The sequence below is a fragment of the Carettochelys insculpta genome, chromosome 12 (genome assembly GCF_033958435.1).
Source record: "Carettochelys insculpta isolate YL-2023 chromosome 12, ASM3395843v1, whole genome shotgun sequence".
Lineage (NCBI taxonomy): Eukaryota > Metazoa > Chordata > Testudines > Carettochelyidae > Carettochelys > Carettochelys insculpta.
This window is the reverse complement of record NC_134148.1, coordinates 7,951,202-7,976,742: the sequence shown is the minus strand read 5'-3', so window position 1 is coordinate 7,976,742 and position 25,541 is coordinate 7,951,202. Positions and strand designations below refer to the sequence as shown.

The window sequence follows — 25,541 nt, the reverse complement described above, 5'->3', positions numbered from 1 at the left end:
GGAAAGCCCCATGCGTGAAAAATTGGTCGTAGCAGATCGGGACGGATCTGCCACTCGTGCGTGAGTGCGAAACGCCTGCTCAGCTGGTCAGCCTTCACACTGTGAGCGTCTGGTAAGTACGAGGCTTTCAAAGTTATATTGTTGGCGATGCACCAGTTCCACAGCCGGACTGCTTCCGCGCATAAGGCACGGGACCGAGCTCCTCCTTGCCGATTTATATAAAACATGGTGGAGGTATTGTCTGTACTGATCCCGACTACTTTGCCTTGTAGATGGTCTCGAAAGTGTCTGCAGGCGTTGAACACTGCTCTGAGCTCCAGTATATTTATGTGCAGTGACTGCTCCTTGGAGGACCACAGCCCTTGCGTCACCTCTAAGCCCATGTGTGCTCCCCACCCTATGAGGGAGGCATCTGTAGTAAGAAAAACCGATATTTGTGGTTGGTGGAAGGGTACCCCTTTTAGCATGTTGTTGAGGTTTACCCACCATTGCAGGGATTTGCGCACCTCTGTTGTGGGAGACACCACCCTGTGAACGGTGTGTGCTGCCGGTCTGTATACGCCCGCCAGCCAGTGCTGCATGCTGCGTATGTGTAACCTGGCGTTCTGTACTATGAATGTCGCTGCTGCCATGTGGCCCAGCAGCTGTAAGCACGTCAGAACCGGCACTGTAGGGCTGAAGGTGATGACTTGCACGAGGGAGCCGATGACCCGAAAGCGTGTCTCTGGTAGATACACTCTCGCTGTAATAGAATTTATGCATGCCCCTATGAACTCTGTGTCCTGTGTGGGGTCTATCTTTGATTTTGCCAGATTGATAACCAGGCCAAGCGAAGAGAACGTGCCTGCTGTGACGCGTATCATGCGTAGTACCTCCTCCTTCGAGGCCCCTTTGAGTAGGCAGTCATCCAGATACGGGAATATAAATACCCCCTGTCTGTGCAGGTAGGCTGACACCACTGCCAAGGTCTTGGTGAAGACCCTGGGGGCCGAGGAGAGGCCAAACGGTAGGACCTTGTATTGAAAATGTTCTTTGCCTACCATGAACCGGAGGAATCGTCGGTGAGACGGATGGATAGTTATGTGAAAATATGCGTCTTGTAAGTCGAGGGCTGCGAACCAATCTCCATCATCTAGTGCCATAAGGATGGAGGCGATTGTGATCATCCGAAAGCGTTGCTTGCGCAGGTACCGGTTGAGGCCTCGAAGATCTAAGATGGGCCTCCAGCCTCCTGTCTTTTTCTCTGTGAGGAAGTACCTCGAGTAGAACCCTTTCCCTTGCAGTTGCTCCGGCACTCTTTCCACTGCCCCTATGAGCATGAGATGGTGTACCTCCTGCTTGAGCCTCGCTACGTGGGAGGCCTCCTGGAGGTGGGGCCTGGGTGGAGGTTGAGGCGGTGGGAGCGACTGGAAGGGGATGGCGTACCCCGTGGCTATGATCTCCAGCACCCATTTGTCTGTGGTGATCCTTTGCCACTGGTCGTAGAATGGTCGGAGGCGATGGTGGAATAATAGCTTCGGATGACCTTGTGCGATGGTAGTGATGGCGCAGCCCTGGATCTGTGTGTCAAACTTGTGGCCTTTGGCCCTGCCCCGAGGACGCACGGCTCTGTTGGGAACGTCACCTGGGAGTTCTGTACTGCTGGTGCTGTTGATGTTGCCCTTGCTCGTAACCCCTGTGGTTCTGGGGACGCTGTTGCTGGTACTGGTACCGTCTTTGTTGAGGGTTAGTACTTTGAAGGACCGAGTCAGTTGATTCAGCAAACAGCTTCTGCGAGTCGAAGGGAAGATCGACTATCTTTGCCTGCAGATCCCTCGGTATACCTGAAGTCTGGAGCCAGGACTCCCTTTGCATCACCACTGCCGTAGCTGTGGAGCATGCTGCTGTGTCCACAACATCCAGGGCGATCTGAACTGCCGTCCTTGAGGCCGCGTAACCTTCTTGCACAATGGCCTTGAGCACCGGTTTCTTGTCCTCTGGAAGCGAGTCCATGAGGGAGGTTAACCTAGTGTAGTTGTCGAAATTATGGTTTGCTAGATGCTCTGCATAATTTGCCATTCACAACAGTAGAGTGGAGGAGGAGTAGACCTTTCTGCCGAACAGCTCTAGATTCTTGGCATCTTTGTCTGTTCCCCCTGTCTTGAATTGAGATGTCTTTGATCTTTGTTGCGACGACTCCACCACCAAAGAATTTGGTTGGGGGTGGCTGAACAGAAACTCCATGCCCTTCGCCGGCACGAAGTATTTCTTATCCGCTCTCTTGTGGACAGGCGGAATAGTTGCGGGAGTCTGCCATATCATAGTGGCGGACTCCAAGATTGCTTCATCAAGTGGTATTGCTATTTTGGAGGAGGCCGGAGGTCTCAGATTTTTGAGGAGCTTACGGTGTTTCTCTTGAACCTCTGCTGTCCGGATGCCTTGCGTGAAGGCCACCCTCTTAAATAGCTCTTGAAACTGTTTGAGATCGTCCGGAGGATGGACGTCCCCCAGGGCCGTAGCCTCGTCCGGGGAGGAGAGCGAGGAACCACTAGGGTACGCCTCTCTGGACCCTTCCGATTCCTGTTGGTGATGGTATATCCGCTCGCTGGAAGCTTGCAAGGGAAAATCTCCGGGTTCCATAACCAGTTCCCCCTGAGATACTTGAGTCTCTGTCCCCGTTCGCGATTGCCCTCGGGGATACGGGACCGTCTGTGGGGATCTTTCCCTGGTAGATTGCCGGTGGTGTCTATGCCCCGCGTGATAGGGGTGACCATGGCAGCATGGGCACTGTTCTTGGGAAGGTGACCTGGACCACTCCCTTGGTGCATACCCTCTGCGTCTGGGGGAGCGAGATCGTCGAGAGACCTGGGACACTGGAGAGAGCGATTTGTGATAGCACTCCAGCGGCTCAAACCCCAGGAAGGGTGAAGGTGGTCCCAGCCAGGGCGAGGCTGGTTGTAAAAATGGAGACGGGGGCTCCGGGTAGGCTAGGGGGGACCCCTGCCTTCTAGTTGGAGTCTGCAGCATTAGCGGAGGGCTGAGAGAAAGCAACTCTGCAGCCCTGTCTGGAGAGGGGCTGCGGTGCCTTGTTTTGTGTGCAGCCTTCCCCCTCCCTTGAGGGGGTAGCTCCGCCCCCTGACGTGTAGGGGATCTCGGCCCCGTCCGTGCCGCGCTCGGCACGCTTATGGGCGGTGCCGCACAGGCGGTGTCCTCCGGTGCCTGCAGGCTGCGTGCCTGCGCGCTCTGCACCGCCGGTTCCCCGGGGGTCGGTGCCGCTGCTTGCGGTGCCACCGGTACCGGCGCTTGTTTAGCCGCTGCCCTGCCTGCGGTGCGGGGTGGCTGTTTGATTATTGGAGGCTGAGCCTCCTCCACATGGCTCTCTGTGCCGCCGCTGATCAGCTGTTGCTGCGGCTGGGGGCTGTGCGCTCCTCCCGTCCCGCTCGCTGTTGCTGCCAGCAGGGATGAGGCTGGGGAGACTTTCCTCCGTTTTTGCGCTGATGGGGTGAGGGAGGCGGCTTTCCTTTTATGGGCCCCGCAGGGTCCCTCCTGCTGCGGCCGCTCCGGCACGTCTGGCTGGAGGGCCTTGTCGAAGAGCAGCATTTTAAGCCGCATCTCCCTGTCCTTCCTTGCTCTGGCTGTTAATTTTGCACAGAAGGAGCATTTCTGCGTGACATGGGACTCCCCAAGGCACCTTATACAGTGACTGTGCCCATCAGACGCTGGCATTGCCTCTTGGCAAGACTCACATTTCTTGAATCCTGAAGAGGACACTGTTGGTGAGTCTTTCAGTTGTTAATGGGGTACTTAGCACCTTCTCTGTGCTGTTTTCCCCCTCTCCAATAGCCTGCCGTGGCAGGAGGGCTAATGGCCCTCGGCTCCTGGCCTCCGGTGCTCCGCTTGTTGCTAGGACTGGACTGAATGCCGTCCCGCTTGTTGTTTCTTGTTTTTTTTTTTTTTTTTGTGAAAATAACAACTGGCTAACTTAACAGTAGACTAAGAACTTCAAAACTTTAAAGAAAAACACTTAAAACCATTGAATACGCTAACTTGGCCATTGCCTAGTTGGATTCCATCTGCAGCCGACGGCGGTTAAGAGGAACTGGCGGGGACCGGATCGCGCACGTGGCCAGGAGCACGCAAGGGAGCGGCGCGCACTGGCGCATGCGCGGTCCGGCAGAAACTGCTTGGAAGATCTGATCTGCGGTGCCGGGCAAGCCCGACACCTAATGTGGAGCGCCCACGGGGACACTCGAAGAAATAGAAGAAGGTGTTGGGCATTAGGACTTATCTTGTCACTTGTAAAGTGCTGAAGTATTTAATATATTATGAAATTAACTATGAATCGTGTATTTTGGCTCATTCAGCAGAAAGAAAACACTGTTGTGGGTAGCCTACCAATATACTCATTATATATATTTTCACTGTATACAATTAAAATCTTATCTCTAGAATCCTTTTGGAGATATCTGGTTAAAAAACCATGAGCTGGCAATGACACAGACTAGAACTTAAAAGTTGCCTTCAGGTTTTCTTTGTCCTTTTGAGTGTCACTTTTTAAGTGTTCATTAACAGTCCTATGGCTTGTTGACTCTAACAGTGTCACATAAATTATTTAAGGCATGTACATAATTTTTCAATTAACAAACTGCTTGGCTCATGAAAATACATACCCACAATTTATAAGTAGAAATTCTAGACTAAATATCTCATGATGAGCAGGTCACTATGAATTAAAAATGAGATTTCAAATAAAATATTTAATGATATCTGAATTTAAGTGAAAGACTACAAAATTAAGAGTTTCTCAGTTAAGTAGACCTGCTGTTTAACTATTTTGCAAGCCAAATTAAGGCTACACATTAAGTAGACTTCAATTTTAGATATATTTATACATTAAAAGATATTTGAATTGAACATGTACAGAAATAAAGCTCAAGTAACTACTCACTGAATGTAACCATCACTGGCATTGAAGGTGGAAGAGTTAAAAACACTGGCTGGCCATCTGAAGTCCTTTTTGTTTAGTACTTAAAAACTCACTGACCGACCAACTGATCTTTTGTAAGCTAATGAAAGCTCACCACCTAATAAATTATTTTGCTAGTCTTTAAAGTGCTACTGGACTGCTTTTTTTCCTTTTGTAAATGTTGTTCTTCAAGATGCGTTGCCATAGAGCCAACTGTGGTGTCCCCTTAAATGCCATGCACACGCATTGGTATATCAGGCATTGCCCACCTGTGTCCTCCCACTTCCTTCCTGCCAGTAACTCCATCAGAGAAGCAGGAGAGCAGGTAATGGAATGGACATGAGCAACACGTCTTGGAGAACAGCAATTATGAAAGTTTGGTAACTGATTCTTCTTCCTTGAGTGCTTGCTCAACATGTTGATTCCAGTCTAAATGACTAATAAGCAGAATCCCTGTAACTGGGCTCAGTGTTCATAGACATGCTTCGTGCAACATCATCTTAGGCTTGCTGGGGAAGCGCAGAGCCATCCCATCTACAGGATAGTTGGCAGCCAGCTCAACTGTCCTATGGATGGGATCTGTGGGGCCTAGTGTAGCCTACGGCGTTATGGGGAGGGCCCGGTGAGGATTAACAGAGTGGTCAAGCCCTCCTGCATGCACTGTGGCAGCAGCAGCTGGAGTGATCTGCAGCGTGTTACACTCCACACATCTCCCAGCCTACTGTGCTCTGCTTCACCATACAGAGGGAAGTGCAGTGTCCAGACCTAGTCTCAGGGAGCTCTGCTTGCCACTGTCATCACTGTGAAGCAGAACACAGTGGACTGGATTACTTTGGCTCCTGATGTCATGCTGAGTGTAGGGGGCTTGGTCCCAATTGCCATCCTGTGCTAAGTCCTCCCACTTGGTAACCACCTGGCTGGTGTTGTTTGGGGGAGGGGACATTGGGTAACAGATGTGATGGGGGCAACAGGAGGAAGAGCAAGGGTGGTGCTTGGGCTAAAGGGTGGAGGTGGAGTTAGAGTGGGGCCTGCCCTGAGCCCACGGTCGGCCCTGGGTAATTGCACAGGTAGATGTGAACATATGCATGAATGACCAGGCTGTGATTCTACAGATGTCAGAGACTGGTACATGGGTGAGGAAGGCCACTGCCATGCCTAATCGAGTGTGTGGTTACAAATGTCATTGGTGGCACTTTTGCCTGATCACAGAACTGAATGCAGGCTGTGATCTAAGAAGAAATTCTGAGGATGGACACAGGACAATACTTCATCTTATGCACCACTGTGATGAGTAACTGTCGACTTGTGAAACACTGCTTGGCCTTCTTGATGCAGAAGGTTAGCACACTCCTGACATCCAGAGAGCACAATAAAACTTTGCTTTTGGCAGAAGACTGGCAGAAATATGTCCTGGTTTATACGAAACTGTGAAACCACCATGGGCAAGAAAGCTGGATGTGGTCACAACTGGACCTTGTTCTTAACACAGTATAGGGAGCTCCAATGTAGGCACCCTAAACTCAGAAACCCTTTGAGCAGAAATCATGGCAACCAAAAACAGAAATAGGATGCAAAGAGGTTGAAGGGGGCTCTCATGACCTGTGCAAGCACCAGATACAGGACCCACAGTGCGACTGGATCCCATACTTGAGGGTAGAGCCATTACAGGCCTTTCAAGAATGGGACACCATGTGCGAAGCTCAATCTGCCCTGGAATGGAGGGTGAAAGGCTGATACAATGGCTAGGTGAATTTTAACTGAAGAATGGGACAAACCTTGGAGCTTTAAGTGCAAAAGGTAGTCCAGGACCAAATGCTTCAAGGCCTACTCAGGCCTCATATTGCAGACTGACATACAGTTCATAAAATGTTTCTATTTGAGCACATACATCATGCTAACGGAAGGCTTCTTACTTCCCAACAGTACCTGTTGAAATAGGGCCAAATGTTCCCATTCCTTGGTAGTTAACCATCGAGCAACCAAGCTGTGAGGTTCAGTACTGCCAAATTTGGGAGTAGCAGATGGCCTTGATTCTGTGAAAAGAGAGCTGACCATAGTGGTAATGGTGTGCCAGATAACCACTGAGAGGTCCATGAATGTGCTGAACTAGGGCTAGCATGGCCAAGCTGGAGCTATAAGGGTGACCTTGGCTTGGACTTCATGAGAGCTTTGTAAAGAGTGGCACCATGGGAAAAGTGTATGTCAAGGTCCCTAACCCAGGAAGCAGAGAGGTTTCTGACAGGGAGCCCCTGCTCATCCCCTTAAAACAAGCAAAACTAAAGGCAGCTCCTTTTCTGGTGAGTTGTGAACAAGTCCACATGGGGAGACTCACTGTCAGAAGATCTGGTTGACCACATCAGGGTGGAGAGACCAGTCATGGAGCGATGAGAAGGTTCTGCCGAGGTGATGTTCTACTTACATTTCTGGTTCCAGGGAGATTCACTGCCATAAGATGAATGGCATGCTAGATGCAGAAATTCCATAGAGCGAGAGCTTCCTAGGAGATGGTTGACAACTTGGCTCTGCCCTGCTTGTTGATATAAAACATTGTGGCAATATTGTCTGTTAAGACTTGAACCACATTGCCTAGCAAGTGGGGCTGAAAAGCCTAGCAGTCCAGGTGGACCATGCTGAGCTTCCTGACATTTACGTGGAGGTAGCAGTCAACCTCTTAACGGTGGCCCTGCATACTGAGCTCACGCTTGTAGGTTCTCCAGCCTAGACCTGAGGCATCAGAGACTAGTGTTGCAATGGGGCTGCAAAGGGGACTCCCTGCAATACCGACACAGGGTCCAGACACCACTCTAGCATCTTAACTACCAGATCCAGTTTGTGTCTGTTGGGGATACAGACTGTAGTGAACCACGCCTGCAGCGGCCAAAGGTGGACTCAGGCATGACAAACCACGTAAGTACTAGCAGCCGTGTGGCCCAGCAGCCTCAGGCAAGTGTGAAGCGTGGTGAACCAGTGACCTCTCTCATGGAAGATTACATTTGACATGGCTCAAAAATGGGACTCTGGGAGGAATGCCATTGGCCTTGTGGAACTGAGAAGCACCCTGATAAATTCTTATCAACTGCAGTGGTACAAGGGTTGGTGTCGTCTTGTTCCCTGTTGAGGCTGCCAAGGCCTCGGTAGCATGTGCAGCCAGAATGGTTTCCTCACAGATTGAGACATATGTATGCTCTATCAAATGGGGGATTCTGAATGGAGGACTTCATCTCCATGGGACAGGACGATGGTTTGAAAACAAAGGAGCTGCCCCTCATGACCATCAATGAGGTGACCATCCTGGCCAAAATGAGGCCATCTGGAGGGAGCACCAAGCTGCCATGGCTTCTTCCTGCAACAGACCCCCAAACTCTTGGGACACCTCCAGGAACACAGAATCCTTAAACTTGAGGAGTGTGTCCAACAGCTTAAAATGATAACACCTCAAAAGAGCCCGATGATTTGCTATCCAAAAGTAGAGACTGGCAGTGAATAAATTCTTCTTTGAAAAAGATCCAGCCACTTGGCCTCCTTATTCTTGAAGGTGGAAATGACAGGCCCCTGCTTGTTCTTTTGATTGGCTACCAACACAACCAACAACCCTGGGGTGAATATATATTAAAACCCATTGGCAGGGACAAGCTACTTATTTTTGGACCTCTTGGAAGCAAACGGGAGGGAGAATGGGTTCTCCCAGATGGGTATGGCAATGTTCAGGACCCCTTCGTGCACCAGGCATGCGATATTTGCTGGGATGAATGTGGAGAGCACATTCTCATACTCAAGGCTCAAAGTTGGTGACCATGGGGCAGAACAGTGCTTCAAGTCATTCTGACTGGGAGGGCTTCACCACTGCCTCATCTAGAGAGGATGATGATGACTGAATCACTGGAGGAGGGCCCAAGGCAGAGGATGAGGTGTCAGGGTGCACACCTGTCCCTCCACCATTGGACCCCCTGGCACACACTGCACTGAGTCCAGGCTGATGGGGTGACTAAGATCTGATGAGACTGGGGCATCAGCACAATGGGTATGTGCCAGAGAAGTATGTGCCAGGCCATACGCTCTGCTGTCAGGTTGGGTCGATGCTCCTTCTGGAGTTCAGTCACAATGGTTTGACCTTCTCTGTGCTGTATTAGTCCTCTTCCTTTGGTGACCAGAGTTGGCAGCTAACCGTCATTGCAGGTGACCAGTGCCTGGAATAGTCTGACTTGTGGTGGGAGCAGGGAGAAAAGTGTCAAGCTGCAGAATGTCCCCAAGGTCTTGGTGACTGTGACCATCAGAGGGAAGATGACCGGTGCCAACTGTAAGATGATCAACATCTATCTCTAGATGACGCCCAGTGTGTGAGCAGAGACTTGGAAAATGGTGTCAGTGACCTGTAGCAGGGAACCAGGGACCTGATTTGATGTGGCGACCAAAGACGCGATGACAAAGGATTCTGCTTTGGCTCTGGAGGCCAGCAGTGTTCTTCAGGGAGGCCTTTACAGTTGCCTTTTTTTTTTGTAGAGAGACTTAGCTGCATCCATTGCCACACACATTGTTGTTTATGGTGATACAGTCTGTTGCTCTCTTTGTGCTGGGACTTGAAAAGGCATTGACTGTGCTGTCAGCCTGAGTCCCCTATCATTCTCCAGAGTCAGTGGTGGATCAGTTAGGGACATAGAATTCGCTGGGGGCAGTAAGCCCCTTCGCGGTACCAGTGTGGGTGTGTGACCTGAGCAAGGTCCTTTGCCCAGTGCCCGTTCAATCATCTTGCTCAGTGTTGGGTCACTCTTCCTGACCTCAGTCTTATGTGCTGGAGAAGGGGACTGATGCCAGCAAGAGCCTGGTGCTGGGGTGTGCTATGCAGTGAAGTTGAAGTAATGGGCATTGCATCCATCTGGGCTGGCTCAGAGTCTGGATGAAGAGTGGCCTCCATGGAGGAGGGCCCTCAAGTAAACGTCTTGTTCTTGTGTGTCCTGTGATGAAAATTCTTACAGAGGCACCACTGCTCTTTAATGTGAGATTACCCCAGGCACTTCAAACAGCTACCTTATGGGTCAATAATAGGCATGGGCCTATTGCAGTGAGAGCAAGGCTTAAAACCCAGAGACTGGGACTCTAACAACTAACTAGAATACTTAACAGCTACTTAGTAATCTATTACAAACAAAATTATTTACATCTGTAATAAAATTGTTAGTCTTCAAGGTGCTATAGGACTGCTTGCTTTGTTTTTTGAAGACAACAGATTACCCCTCTGAGACAAGGTACAGAAGTAGGAGAAAAAACACTTATCACTTGCAAAGAAAGGGAAAGAAGCACACTGATCAACCACCACAGGAGGCAAGAAAGATATAAGAGGGCCTAGGGCTGCAGCACCTGATACACTGATGCAGGAGTGCCACAGCTGGCCCCACAGATACTGTAATGACAAAAGTCTCCAATGACTGTGCACGCGAGTGTTTACACACCTAGAATGGAATCGACATGGGCAAGCACTCAAAGAATATATTTTGTGTGCTCATAGAGTCTATTAGCAACCAAATACTTATCAAAAGCAATAGTCCATCATCTTAATTTGTATTGGTGTAAGTTCTAAGTGCAGTACAGGTTGAACCTCTCTAATCAGGAACTCTCTCGTTCAGCAAATGCCGTAATCTGGCATACTTGTATCATGGGTGCGGCCAAGTTTCCTATGGTCCCATGAAGTTTGTTTACAACCACCAGTAGTGGCTCTCGGTATTTTGTGCTGTTTTTTAACTCTAATTTCCCCCTAAATGTCTGTCCAGTAAGCAGTGGAAGTACTGGTAATGTGCTAGAAAATGCTGACTTCCTGTTGTCTGGCAAATTCTCTTGTCTGGCACTAGTCAGGTCATGAGGGTGCTGGACAAGAGAGGTTCAACCTGTAGTAGATGTGATGTGGTACCAATGAAAATTTAGTAGGGACTTTTGTTTTAACTTTCCTAGGTAACTAACACAGAAAATTTTTGATGGCAATTCCACTGTAAAAATTCATCTGACTTTGAATCCTATGTATTTCTGATATTTTAATATACTAAATATTTTGGTATGCTGGCACTAAAGCAAACACACAATTTCTAATTCAAGGTAAAAATATCACTTACCATTAACTGATGCATCAACAGGTCCATTAAAAAAGTGATTTTATTACTAAACAGAACATAGGTGCAGTTTTCTGTGCAATTATTGCAGGTCAAGTTGTAAACATTTATGGTACTGCAGAGTGACCTAAAATAAAAAGTGAAATGTCAACATATTTTTAAAATATATTAATCTAGAAATTCAAATATAAACATAGGTCTGTGAAGAAAATCATCAGGCAACATAAAGTGAATGTAAGTGTAATTAACTTTTTGTGCTCCTGTTCCAAATTAGCATGAGGTAGGTTACTTAAGCATTGACATGAACAAAAATATTCTGATTGAAGCTCTATATACATTTCAAATTCCAGAGTGTGTTGCCACTGCACGTGCTCTACAACCAGAATTTGTGTTTAAACTAAATTACATCCTTGGAAACGGTAAATTGTTAAAAAGAGTAAACCATTTTATGTTACATGTGGTATTAAATGTCTGTGCCCATATACACACCTTCACATCCTTAAATGAACAAAAAAAATCAAACCTCTGATATTTTTCATCATTGGTATATTAGAAATATAGTAAATGAAAAAAAAAGGAGCAAAGGAAAGGAAAAAAAAGTACAGTATCAGTAAAACTTAATTTTGCACAATTTGAAAAACTAATGCTTCTTCTGGTAGAATTTGACTGTCTCGTGCAAGTATCACAGGAATGCAAGATCACTGGTCAGTTTGGTAGCAGAGTATTCAGGCAGAAAGACATGTAAACATTTTGTGGTGGGTAATTTATAATGCTGTTCTGGGACCCTCTTTGAGAGAGTCTGGCTTTCAGGCCCACCAAACCAAGGTGAATTGTACTGAACAAAAGACCAAACAACAGGTGAAACATCAGTCTTTTGCCTCAGATCGATCTCCTGCCTCCCTGGGATTTAGAGAGACAAGATAGGTGAGGTAGTATCTTTTATTAGAGCAACCTCTAATGAGGAGACAGACAAGCTTTCAAGCTTATACAGAGCTCTCCTTCAGGAACAGTTAAGTCACTGGCATCCCCATTACAGGGACTGTAAACACAGTATGTAATTACACTATTAGCAGTAATGTAAACTACCCATACATATATGAGGTGAAATGGATGGTAGGTTTGCAATAGCAAAAGGTAGAGAGTGCAAAAAGAAAGCCATAAAGTAACTGGGCATAAAAGCTCAAAATACATACAGTAGGCCTGGTTCTCTCAGGTTCACCTCAGAGTGTTATTCATTCCGATGCACAGTGAATACTTTATGTTGAGTTAGAACTTTCACAGGAACTGGTCTGAGGCTATGGAACTCATTGCCACAGTGATAAGCCTGACTGAGGATTTATCACTTTCAAAATAATTTTTTCCATAATATTTTCGTTGATTTAGTTTACTGCCAAAATTTTCTTTGCATACATACAGGCACACAGACACAAAACATACACACAAAACAGCTCTATAACAATCGATCAATTCAGGTTGCTTTCCAAAAGGTAAGCAAAGAGGCAGATAGTTTTTATTTCTATTTTTAAAGACATAGAAAGGACCAATGTGAATGCAGCTCAACAGACAAGACAGATCACTGGTAATTTTCACATTCCAGAATGGAATGGGAGGGCCAACTGACAAACTTTTATAGAGAAGCTGTCACAGATAAATTCATTAAATGAATTTGCCTTATAGTTTAATTTTTTCTTGAAACTGGTAAACATTTTAAAATGGGAATTCCAACAAGTGTATTTTTTCTTTACCTCTATAAATGCTTATCATTTGCTACGTTTTAACACCTTAGTTTTCAAACCTTAAGCATTGCTTTAACTGTGCCAGAATAAAGCACTGCTCCAAATTTCTCTATTTTATCTCTTTTCTGTAAGGTTTACTGAGGAGCAATCTTACTTCAGGTTCATCCTATATATCTGGTTTGGTTCTATCCTATTTTCATCTTGGGTCAGTCTCTTTCTACATTCGCTCAATTCTGAGCACTGCAGTTGAGTTGGTGATTCTGTCTCTTCTCTGGTTTTATGAGAAGCTATCCCATTTCAGGGACTTCCTGTTTTCCTGGCACAATTAAACCCTTAACCTTGCTTAAGTTATGACAAGAAGAAGTTGTATACCAAACTTGGTGATCCTAGAACTTACTGTTTTGGAGGAGTTCTTGATCAAACAGATCAACAAACAAACTCTCTAAAATATAGTAGATTGATCCTTTCTATTGTTCAGGTGTTTCTCCACTGAATGTAAATGGACATTATTGGACTCCAAAGAGAATGCCTACTACCTGCTCTTGGCTGATAAGAAAGTGACAGCACATGGGGCACTAAAGATGGAGGAATAATTACTGAGACTGTGATAGAACACGCTGCAACCTTTAAAAATGGAACAATGTAGAATGAATTAACCTAAAGTAATGCACGTTGGCTCTGAATTTCCCAGAAGTATCTGAAAAAGTATTTGAAGTTCCAAAGATTTAATACCTTTGAGACTGTGGCATAAGCAAATGCATATCAAATTAATTTTCACATTAAGGAGGGCATTTTTTAATTGACAACATAACTTGTTAACTACAGACTGCTATGATTAGAATGAATTTAGACATGTTCTTATCTAAGATTCAGTTATAAAAGTTTTTATTCAAAATTGGAAGTGTCAGCATGGAAGCAGTGCCCAAGTGGTTTGCAGTGTTAAATGGCAGATTAAAGTCAGTACAACTAATTTCCTTACTTTAATCTTATTAGCGGAACAACAGCTGTCAACTGTCACCATTTCTGCACACGGCTTCTGAGACAAGCCTAGACTGCTCTGTGTATCAAGCAAGAATTTCATCTAACTACAATTTAAATTTACCAATTTGCAAAACTGTATTTATTTCTGATGTTTTTGTACTGGAAGAATGTATTACTCACTTTTAAAAAAAGAAAAAGCATCGATAAAGCTATCAAAATTATATTAGGGTAATATTTTCCTCACAGGTAAAGCAGTTGTTTATTGGGTACTGATGTTGCTCTAAACTTTGTATCACAATCACAAATCAGATTTAAAAGATAAGTTAGACACCACACAGACTCAAACCACATAATACGTCTATTCTCTAATGTAAGGCTTTATTCTCAACTACAGTAAATCCAATTATAAATACACTCTTTATGATACACACATTTTGGCTCCAGAGAAGAGTTCTATCCTGAACTTGGACCAAAATGCATGCACATACATTATATTATTTTTAACTGAATATAAATAAATGTGGACAATGTTTATTTTTAATGTATGTCTTCATATACAGAAGAGAACAGAAGACAGAACATATTTTATGCTTCTGATTCTCCTTTAAATTACACAGGGCTATGTCTACACTAGCCAAAAACTTTGAAATGGCCATGCAAATGGCCATTTCGAAGTTTACTAATGAAGTGCTGAATACATATTCAGCGCCTCACTAGCATGTGGGCGGCCATGGCACTTCGAAATTGAAGTTGCTCGCAGCCGCGTGGCTCCTCCAGATGGGGCTCCTTTTCGAAAGGACCCCGCCTACTTCGAAGTCCCCTTATTCCCATCTGCTCATAGGAATAAGGGGACTTCGAAGTAGGAGGGGTCCTTTCGAAAAGGAGCCCTGTCTGGATGAGCCACGCGGCGGCGAGCCGCGTCAATTTCGAAGTGCCGCGGCCACCTGCACGTTAATGAAGCGCTGAATATGTATTTCAGCGCTTCATTAGTAAACTTCGAAATAGCCATTTGCATGGCCATTTCGAAGTTTTTGGCCAGTGTAGACATAGCCCAGGTGTCTTTTGTGGAGTTACTTCTAATTTAATCTAATGTAAATGAGTGGAGAATCACGGTCTCTACCTAATATTGTACTTGTAACACAAAACTAATTCATATTCACACACTAGACTGTCAGAAAAAGTGACCTTCAGTGATCTTTGCTCCCACAAAGTCAAGAAACCACAAACATTCATAAATAGCTTATCATAAATAAGACTTTGGGTAGTAACTCCAACTACAGAAAAGTGGAAATATACACAGCATGAATTAAATACACTATATCCCCTTGCTCATAAAACCCCTCTCAATTATTGGGTGAGTTATTATGAGATTTAAACAATCAGCTTCATGGTTGTGCTACCACAAAGGTGTACTGAGGTTTTATCAGTTTTATTTGAAGTGTTTGACCAGTTCCTGGACAGCTGCTTGAGATGCCTTCTGACTGTTCTCATAGGGAAAGAAAACAGCTAGCTTTGGTATCTCATGAAAAAGAGCAGAATGGAGGTGGCAGATGGGTTAGTAGTTAAAGAGTAGATGCGTGCACACACAATGGGTACGCAATGGAACAGTGAAGGAAGAGACAAGGTTTGGATATAGGACAAAATATAAAATTAAAAAAACAGCCAGGAAAATTTTGAATTATGAGGCTATAGTGCTAGGTCTAGATTTTGAAAAGTGCATAAACAAACACTTGAACTTCACCCGCATGGTTTATAATTTGATCAGAAATCTTCAGAGGAAGTTATCAGTTTATTTAGTATATCATTAACACTATCTTATATTTTCTGACTCACAAGTGGGCTCTCACCCTAAAGACTAACTACAACTTATTAACTAAAAGAAACGGTTCCCATACTAAAGTTCTTTCAAAACAATGCAAGAGAGCTCTTTCCATCTACACAGTTTGTTCATGTACTAATATATCAAGGTAATGTTTCCTTGTGCTTGAGTACTGTCAAATGTGAAACCCACCACTGTGTTAGAAAGAGAAAGAAACAGTTGTGATAACCAACAGATGCTGCAGGTTTTGGATGTTGATCTTGCAAGGAGGTCATTCTCTTCAGAGAACTCGTGCCCTTACACCAACTGCCAGTCTTGAATGAAAGTTTCCTCAGAGGGAGGACCCCTGCAGAGAAAGCTTGTTTTGGACCTCAGCTAACAAGCACTGTGGACAATATTTTAAAACTGAATAAACAGAACACTTCACATCTGCAAACATTTATTAAACAGATCAAAAATTCTAAAATAGGAGAGCAAACCATGGAAGTATTTTCAGTCTAAGGTAGCAGTTAATCCCATCACCACAAAATCTTTTATATTACACTGAAAATGCTAACAACTATATCCCTCTATCTACAATATTACACAGAGAATTTTCTACACAATACAGCTACAGCTCAGGCTGGCTTCCCATGATATTTATAATGAATGGATGATGAATGAAGCAGTATGGCGAGACACAAGGTAAGAAAAATATCTTCCTCCTCCAATCAAGTTTTTAATAGTAATGAATGTCCTTCCTATCTGCTATCAGCTTCTGAATAGTATTTACACTGTGTAATTCACTCAGTGAATTCATTATTTAAGCCTTACAACACCATTCTGCTATATGTAAACTTGTTTGGAAAATGGCTAGGCAAACTGAAGGACAGAAAAGTTATGTGATTTGCCTTTAAGTAAGCAAGACAGACCATGGCAGAGGCTGACTGGTTCTGTTATCATATAGGGTTTTTGCTGTGTAACTCCAATTTGATTTTCACAGAAGACACACAAATACAATATTACAAAACTGGGAATTTTTAACTCAAATTTTCTAAATTTTGGCTTGTCCTGTAATGGGAAAAATAAACAATTGTGTCAATAAGCTATTAAAATTACTAAGTGTTTTGCTTAGAAATAATACTCTTGGACACTTTCTTAACACCTCAACACCAATAATAAAACGTATTATAATCCAGTTCTTTCTCTACCCCCCTTGAGTGTTTTGTTCTTAAAAAAATTGACCTCCACACTAAATGGATCATCTGTCTTTTACAAATGCCACATCTTTTGCTATCCTGCTGGTCTCACTAACAATCTGGGCAGTACAAAACAACAGGCATGTGGTTAAATCTTTTTATAATAAAGCTTTATCTTGTAGACATGGGATTAAAGTTCTGAGCTGCACCATGCTGCCAGGATTTTGGGGAAAGAGTGATGTGGATAATTGCCTGTGTAATCTCTTCACCTACTTCTAAATAGCCTAACCTCAGAACAACATAGCAGACAGATTCCTAATTTAAGATGAATACAAATGGTTAAATCAGAAAATGCCACACTAAATGTCTATTTTAGTTAAGTAGAGTGGCATCCCTTGGCATGACCTGTTTGATGGTGTACGTTAATCAGATAATTTATACCTAACAATGTTTAGTTTAATTTATTTCCACGTGTTTGTATTAGTGCTAAACATAGGACAATAACATTTCATTGGTCTCAAACTTTAAAAAGTCAGAGATGTAAATTATATCCATAACACAAAATAACCCAAGAAAAGTAAATTGCAAACTTCTTGCAAAGGCAAGACTAAGACTGATCCACATTTTATTTTTCATTTAAAGAATCAGCTACAGCCACTGATTGTGCTTTGGTTTCTAAAGTGTGCTATTTGAAAAACTTCTCATCTTGAAAAAAAATCCCCTCATTTAAGAATTTGTTTATATGAAAGAGTTTTTATGACAGCAGGTTAACATGTATTGGATTTTTTTTAATTGGAGATATGCACCTCCTAGAACTGGAAGGGACCTCAGGAGGTCATCTAGTTCAGTCCCCTGCCCTCTTGGTAGGACCAAGCACCATCCCTGACATCTATTTGCCCCAATCCCTAAATGGCCTCCTCAAGGATTGAGCTTACAAACCCTGGGTTTAGCAGACCAATGCTCAAACCACTCAGCTATCCCTCCCCCCTGCTTCTCTGGAGAGAGAACAAAAAATGGCTGCTCTAAAACAGTCAAGTTTCCATAGTTCATAGAAAGTCACATCTTACACAATTGACCCTCTTTCTCCACAAAACAGTTACAGTTTACTCACAATGTTGGGGGCCAGAGGAAGTGATACAAGAACGTGCTGGAACCATCCAGGACATGCAGCATCAGTGTTGAGACTGGCATAGCCTTGCCCAGGACCATCCCCAGCAGTGAGCAGTAAGCCGTGAAGGGCGGCACAATTTGAGAGATCCTGCCACAATGCAGATGAGGAAAGGTGGAGAAGAAGAAAAGAGTGGCAAAAACTGCCCCACGCCCCTCCAATTACTACCAGCACCTGCCCCTCCTATGATAAGACCTGCAGCTCCAGAATTGGGCTGAACAGCCATCAACGGACTCACAAATAGGAGGGTGACATGAAGACATCCTACTTGTTATCGAATGACCATCGAGCGAGACATACTACATTTGTTATCCGCACTTTAAAAATACAACAAAAGTTTGCACTAGTTGAAAGTATTAGACACTATCTACGAAAAATTGATTTGTGTATTTAACCAATTAAAAAAGCAGACTGTGTGTAAATGTGAGGCTTTGCCATTCACTAGAAAAAAGACTGATACTTCTAGATATTTGTTAGCAGAGCCTTCAAAAGTGGGTGTAGTTTGAAAAACAGTGGTGTTAGCTAACATCAGCAAGAACAAAACATGCACACTAGGTATTTATATTGCCTGAAAGAGTTGAATGTGGAAGAAAAATTTCATCGCCTTTGAAGTTAAAGGCAACCTTAACAAGAATAATGTATGAAATCCAATTTCTGTAGAGTGTGTAACAGCCTGTGTCTGGTTATGTGTTTTTGCACAGCTGTCACCGCAAATGCAGAGCACAGCACTCGACGTGGATTTGTGATTTGTGTATCTGGGTCTGCAGAATAACACATGCTGCATCATTTTCTTGTGAAAAAGGTAAATCCTGATGCAGTTTGGTTCATATTATATAAAAGGGAAATTGTACCAAGAATTCCTAGTTCATCACGCCACAACGTCAAAAGGATAGAAGCATCTCTAAGAATAAACTAAGAAACACATTTGTCAATTAACACCCCAGATGACCGCACTGCACCTTTAAGCATGTGTGGGAGCATTGTCCAGCTTGCCAGAGAAGAGTATAAAAGTGCTTTCTGGTCAGAGGGGTGAGATAAAGACTTGGAATCTACCGTAAAAGGGGAGTAGATCAGTGTTACTATGCTGACTTGTCCCCAGAGACCTGAATGGCTGGGGAATTTACAAGGGGCAAATCCGTGTGGGAGCCCTTTTCCCTAGACCAGGTGAAGCAACACCGACTTGTCCCCCCTCTCCTTGGAAGCAGGAAAACACCATGTTAGGTTAGGACCCACTGTGGGCATCATGACAGTCACTTTTTTGGGGTGGGGAGGGGAGAGGGCAGAAGCTGGGAAGAAATTTTTCCACTATTGGAACTGGGCTCTTTTGCCTCCCCCATAGCAGGTTTGCAGATGCTTTGTTATGACGAGTAGGAAAGGGAGTTAAGCTATTGTGTTGCAACTCATTATTAAGTGTGGGGTGGATGTCCAGTACAGGAACTTCACAGAGAAGAGACAGCAGCCAGATAAATAGTTTGATAAAGACTTTGAAAAGAGGTCTTTGTTTTAAAGATGAAAGAAGGGAAGGGAGAGTTTTTCGGGACACCTATGACTGGTATGTCAGGGAGCCACCTTGCCTTTCTCATAGGTCCACCTTAATCCTTGTTCAAGGGGGGTTGTGTTACTGGAGGACAAGGAAAGAAAAAATGGGGGACTGGTGGAAGTGCCCAGGAAGTTGTTAAAATGATCATGGAATTATCGGCACTGTATACTTTTATTTGCAGGGTAGTCCCAGATATCTAATAATACAGTTGCAGCCTGATTAAACCATCTCCAGTGTCACCTGTCCTTCTTTCTGCATAGCTGAACATTTACAAAACCACTTATATTATGCTCAATAAAGGGGTGACAGATTTTGGCTACATGTTACTGAACTACATGAATACTACATGTTGCAATATTGCAAATCTGAAAATTCCTTTTATAGTCTACTTAGCAAAGTGAGATCCAGACTTGTGAAAAAGGTCATAATCTTTTAAAATAGTAACAGAAAGAAAGCTGTACTAGCGAATTTTCTGGGTCGTTATAGGGGCTCTTTTGCATACTTGGTTTAATCTAATTCTTGACACGCCCCCCTCCGCCCCTCAACTCTCTGATTTGCTCACCTTGATATTTTTTTTTCCTGAGTTGTCAAACTTGATTACTATTTTTGGTTTTCTGTGCCTTAAATATTGAGTCTTTTCTGGTATGGCTATGGTCTGAAGAAGTGGGTCTGTCCCATGAAAGCTCACCTAATAAATTATTTTGTTAGTCTTTGAAGTGCTACTTTACTACTTTTTTGTTTTGATAATCTTGTAAAAATGTTGCTTCCTTTATAGCAGAAAGTTTTCTACTAAATTTTACATCTTAGCCTTCAGAACATTGTTATTTTTCGCATGCCCAGCTAAATGAATGTTCAGAAAGATGGATCTCTGTGTCCAGAGTCTCCAAAGGTGAAATTCACCCCTGTGCAGAGGGTACCACTGTTTTGCATGTACTGTTTGCACTCAGGAGCAATTTCACATATGACAAATAGAACTATATTTTCTATGAGGTGTCTTTAAAATTCTCTCTATTCTCATAACATGATTGTATTTTTGCACAATCAATTTAAATGTATTCACATATTCTTACTGTTTATAAAGTCCATTACACTGAACATTTTAACCAGTTTGTACCATACAAGCTCTAAAAATTAGAAGCAGAAGAGGAAAGAAAGAGATGAAGTGAGATTTTCTATGAATACTCAATGCCTCATGGAAGATACCCAGTTGGATTTACAGGCTTTACGTATAATTTTAATACAGGTGTAAATGTAAAACTAGTGAATCATATAATGAATTGCATAAGATTTTCTATTAAGAAAATAATTAAAGTATCTTTCTACTTCAGTGAGTTGCAATAAATACATTAGATTTGAAAAGTAACAGAGAGATAGCCATGTTAGTCTGTATTCTATCAAAGCAAAAAAGCAGCCATATAGCACTTTAAAGACTAACAAAATAATTTATTAGGTGATGAGCTTTCATGAGACCGAGCTACTTGTTCAGATCCATAGCCTTATCAGAACAGATTCAATATATAAAGTACAGAGGTCAAAAAATTGTTATCAAAGTTGACAAAACAGAAAAATTGTTATCAGGTTTGGCAAATCTGCTCTTCTATCTGATTTGTCACCCTAGATAACAATTTCGCTGATTTGTCAACCTTGATAATTTTTGGACCCCTGTGCTTTATAGATTGAGTCTGCTCTGGTATGGCTATAGATCTGAAGAAGTGGGTGTCTCCCACAAAAGCTCATCACCTAATAAATTATTTTGTTAGTCTCTAAAGTGCGACATGACTGCTTTTTTTGGTTTTGATAGATTTGAAAAGATGAATCCTGATCACTTATCATTTAGGCCAGGAGGAAAAAAACTGCAACTCTTTGCATTCCTAAAAATACTAAAGTTTCATGTGATACACTCACATTTAACCATAATCTCTACAATTTATATTGATTCTGATCTTGGCAATAGCTGATCTGGAATAGATACACCAAGTGAATGAATCATGGTTAAATATGAACTATTGCCAATACATGTTTATTTTATGTTCTAAGAAAAACAAACATACTCTAAATCCTAATGGTAGCATCATTATTTTAAAGGTGTTGTTTTCATGACCACACACGTTCTCTCTCATTTTAACAGAGCTAGAAAAATATTTGACATTTGCTATTATAGCTCTGTGTTTCCATTCTAACCTCATTTTTGAAGGGCTTATAAATCTGCCACTCTTATTTGCATTAGGCTGAAATTTGGCCAGATAAGTTCTCAGCCTCAATTACATAATTTGTAATATGTAAACTGCATGTCACTAGTTCATTTATTTCCTTCATCTACAAAGTAGATGACACAGTATTTCTGAAAGCTTTTGATAAATCCGTAAACTTTCCAACTAAAAGGCAATGACAATATTTGTACCTGAGCTGCTAGTGATGTTGCAGATAACCTATTTTGTGCAGGAGGTCTACCAAGTATATTGTTTGTGATTCCTATTGGCCAGAGCCTCTTTGTATGCTGAACTGGGTGAGATATTTAAATTTAAAAGCAGTTTCTTACCACGTGCAGTACAACAGATTACTTACTAACAGTAGATCTCACAGGGTAGCCATGTTAGTTTGTATGTGCAAAAATGAGGAGCCCTCTGGCACCTTTAAGAGGAACAGATTTATTTGGGCATAACCTTTTGAGGGGAAAAACCCATTTCATCCATGCATCTGATGAAGTGGTTTTTACACATGAAAGCTTATGCCCAAATAAATCTGTTAGTCTTGAAGGTGCTACTGGGCTCCTCATTGTTACACTACTACTACTACTACAGCCCCTTTTCATCTCGAGACATGGTGGTTAGCAGTGGCGGTGAGGACCTTTGGGCAATGTTTGAATTTGCAGCTTCTCTCGTGGCTTATCCATCCAATACTGGATTTGCATGGTTGATTGCAATAACCACATGTCAGTCTATTTCTGAATTCTTGAGTCTGAGAGTTTTTCCTTCTAAGATGATGTTCTTTTGAGTGGCTTGCACATATACTATCGAAGGATGATGTGCACTGTAATGCAATTGTCACCAGGTATTTCAATCTGATGATTTAGATTCCCATGATTTTGGATCAACGTTGAATTTTGCATGGCATTTTTGCATGTATCCTTGAAATTTAGCTTTGGACTTCCTCTTGTTCTCAACCCACATAACAGTTCACTTAAGAGGATTTCTTTGGGAAGACTTTTATCACTCATTCTTCTCACTTGGCCAAGCCATCATAGCCTTCTGCTGTTGAGGATCGCTATGAGGCTGGGTATGCCAGATCTTGACAGGACATCTGCATTTGAAACTTTATCTTGCCAGGTGATATTCATAATTCTGTGGAGGCAGAGAAGATGGAAGCTGTTCATTTTTTTCTCCTGGTTCAAGCAGGTGGTCCATGCCTCAGGACCATATAGCAATATACTCAATACACATGTCTGGTAGATTAATATCTTTGCTTGCACTGTCATCTTAGGATTGTTCCATGTTGGTTTCATAAGTCTGACAAAAAACATAGCTGCCTTCCCGATTCTGATGTTCAGTTCTTTGTCCATGGATAGGTTTCTGGTGACAGGAGATCCAAGGTAACGGAATTGTTGACCCACATCTAATCCAGAATGACATTGTGTTGCTGAGGTATACCTTGAGTGAATATAACAGTTTCCTTCATGCTTATGTCAAGGGAAAACAACTTGCAGGCTCTGTATAGAGAATCCATCAGTGACTGTAACATGTCTTCATTATGAGCAATGAGAGCTGCATCATCTGCAGAGAGGAATTCCCTAATGAGGACTTCCTTGACCTTAGTTTTGGCCTTGAGTCCTGCTAGATTGTAGAGAGAGCCATCTAATCTTGTGTGGAGTAATACACCACTGTGTGAGTTTTGAAATGCTCAATTTAGCAGAACCGAGAAGAATATGCTGAAGAGAGTAAGGGCAAGAACATAGCCTTGTTTGACTCCGCCGTCATTGCAAATGGTTCCAATGTAGATCCATCATATTGCACTGTTGCTTTCATGTTTTCATGAAAGGATGTTATGAACATGGAATGTATTGCATTCCATGGTAGTACACACAAAGCAGGGACAGAATGCAAAATCTTACTGAATTTTAAAAGGATTTTTCCTATTAAAATTAATCTCAGAATAGCACATATGAAACTGTAACAGAGAGGGAGTCGTGCTAGTATATATACTATCAAAACAAAAAGCAGTCAAGTAGCACTGTAAAGACTAGCAAAATAATTTATTAGGTGAACTTTCGTGGGACAGACCCACTTCTTCAGACCATAAGTCTGACGTATGAAACTGTTAGACTTATTTCAGTTAAATGAACAAATGTAGAACTGGACACTTATGACAAATTTGTAAATGTGACCGTGCATCAATGTCTCAGAGAAAAAACAAAACAAAACAAAATCACAACAAAAGGATCCTTCATTCACAATGCATTTGTTAAGAGCTTCAAATGTCAGTGTTAAAGTTTGAATTTGTCTGTTCTGGAGTGATTTTTATTTTTTTGAGCATACTGGATTTACTTCACACATCCTGGCCTATTTCAGTGCTGCTGTTTACTAACACTTCTTTTGCATCATTTTGGAATGTTTCCATTTTTCATGAACGTAAAAAAGTCAAAATAACTGACAGTTTTTGTAAGTTCTCCAGAAATGAAAATTGCTTTATCTACTTTTCCAAGGCTGTGTCTACACTTAAATCGTTCTTTGAAGTAAGGGGTTACCTTGAAGTAGCCTGCAGAGCATCTACACATGCTTTCTCTTACTTCAAAGTTAACTTCTAAGTAAGGGAGACTAACTTCGAAGTCAGTAATCTATTCCCGGGAATGGAGCAGTGCCCCATTTCGAAGTAGGGGATGTGTACCCATTCTGCACTCACTACTTTGAAGTAAGGGGTCTGCCATGGCAGCGGCCCCCCCAGAGCATGGAGACACTCTGGCTAGCCCAGGCAGAGCTCTACGGTCCCTGACGGCTGCCAAACAGAAACCAGCTCCCCAGCAGCCCCAGGCAGGAAACTGAGAGCGTGCCACAAGCAGGGGCAGCACGAGATCCCAGTCGCACTGCCCCTGCTCGATGCCTGAGTCAGTGTCAGTTTCCCCGCTCCCCTGGCCACCATGGCAGGACCCCCTGGCCTCTCAGATTATGCATCCAAGGGCTCGCAGCACCTGGGCAAGGGGTGTGCCAGGAGGAGACCCTCCTGGACCAAGCTGAAGGACCTCCTTGCTCTACGAGGGGAGGAGGTTTTCCTCTGGCAAACCAACACCCGGCAGCGAAATGCCCATGAGAGGCTGGCCAGTGGGCTCGCTGCCCGAGGCTGCCCCAGCCGCACTGGGAGCAGCGTTGGATAAAAGTAAAGGAAGTGAGGCAGGCCTATGTAAAGCCTGCGATGCTGCCAGCCAGTTGGGGGCACAACTTGTCTACTGCTCCTACTACAGGGAGCTGCACAGGCTCCTGGGGCCGAGAGACACGGCTGCCCTGGAGCACCTGGTGGACACCCCCCACGCCCCTGTGGACACTGACAAGGAGGCAGACCACTGTAGCACCATCAGCCCCCACACAGGGACCGGCCCACCAAGTCCAAGGGTGATGATGAGGGCTATAGTGATGGGACCCTCATCACTGCCATTCCCACGGGACACCAAGCTGTGCCTCGCTGGAGCCCCGGGAGCTTGCAGCCCGTAGGTGCAGGGCAATCAGGATGTCACAAAGCCTGGGGACAGCTCCCCTGGAGCAGCCCCGCAGCCCACACACCCAAGGAAAGAGTGGGGGCACCGAACACAGCCTGACCCTCACCAGACGGGAACCCCTCAGCACCTGGGATCCCATGGGGCCCTGGGCCATTAGACTCAGTCACCGCAGCTCCTGGCCCTCCATGTTGCTGGGCAACTGAGCCGTCTCCCATCCCAGCCCCCCTCCAAGATCGGTCCCTCAGCCCGGCTCCCGCCTCCCCTCCATAGAGCATCCCCCCCATGCGCTGTACATAGTTTGACATGTTCTGTTTTGTTTTGCTAAATACATTTATTCCCCAACAGTAAAGTGCAATGTTTCCACCTTAACCC

The 25,541-nt window shown here is 43.8% G+C and overlaps 1 protein-coding gene across 7 annotated transcripts in view; it reads right to left on the bottom strand.

The window, feature by feature from the left end:
- SCAPER (S-phase cyclin A associated protein in the ER) overlaps positions 1-25,541 on the bottom strand; it is a 420,029-nt gene that overhangs the window by 124,141 nt on the left and 270,347 nt on the right. For 5 of the 7 annotated variants that reach the window (XM_075006917.1, XM_075006919.1, XM_075006922.1 and 2 more), the window contains exons 25-26: positions 17,869-18,015; positions 11,047-11,170 (exon numbers count right to left, since the gene is read on the bottom strand). In XM_075006917.1, coding sequence (XP_074863018.1) covers positions 11,047-11,170; positions 17,869-18,015 — 271 coding nt within the window. The remainder of the gene's footprint in view (positions 1-11,046; positions 11,171-17,868; positions 18,016-25,541) is intronic. The other 2 variants (XM_075006920.1, XM_075006921.1) reach the window with 1 other exon arrangement.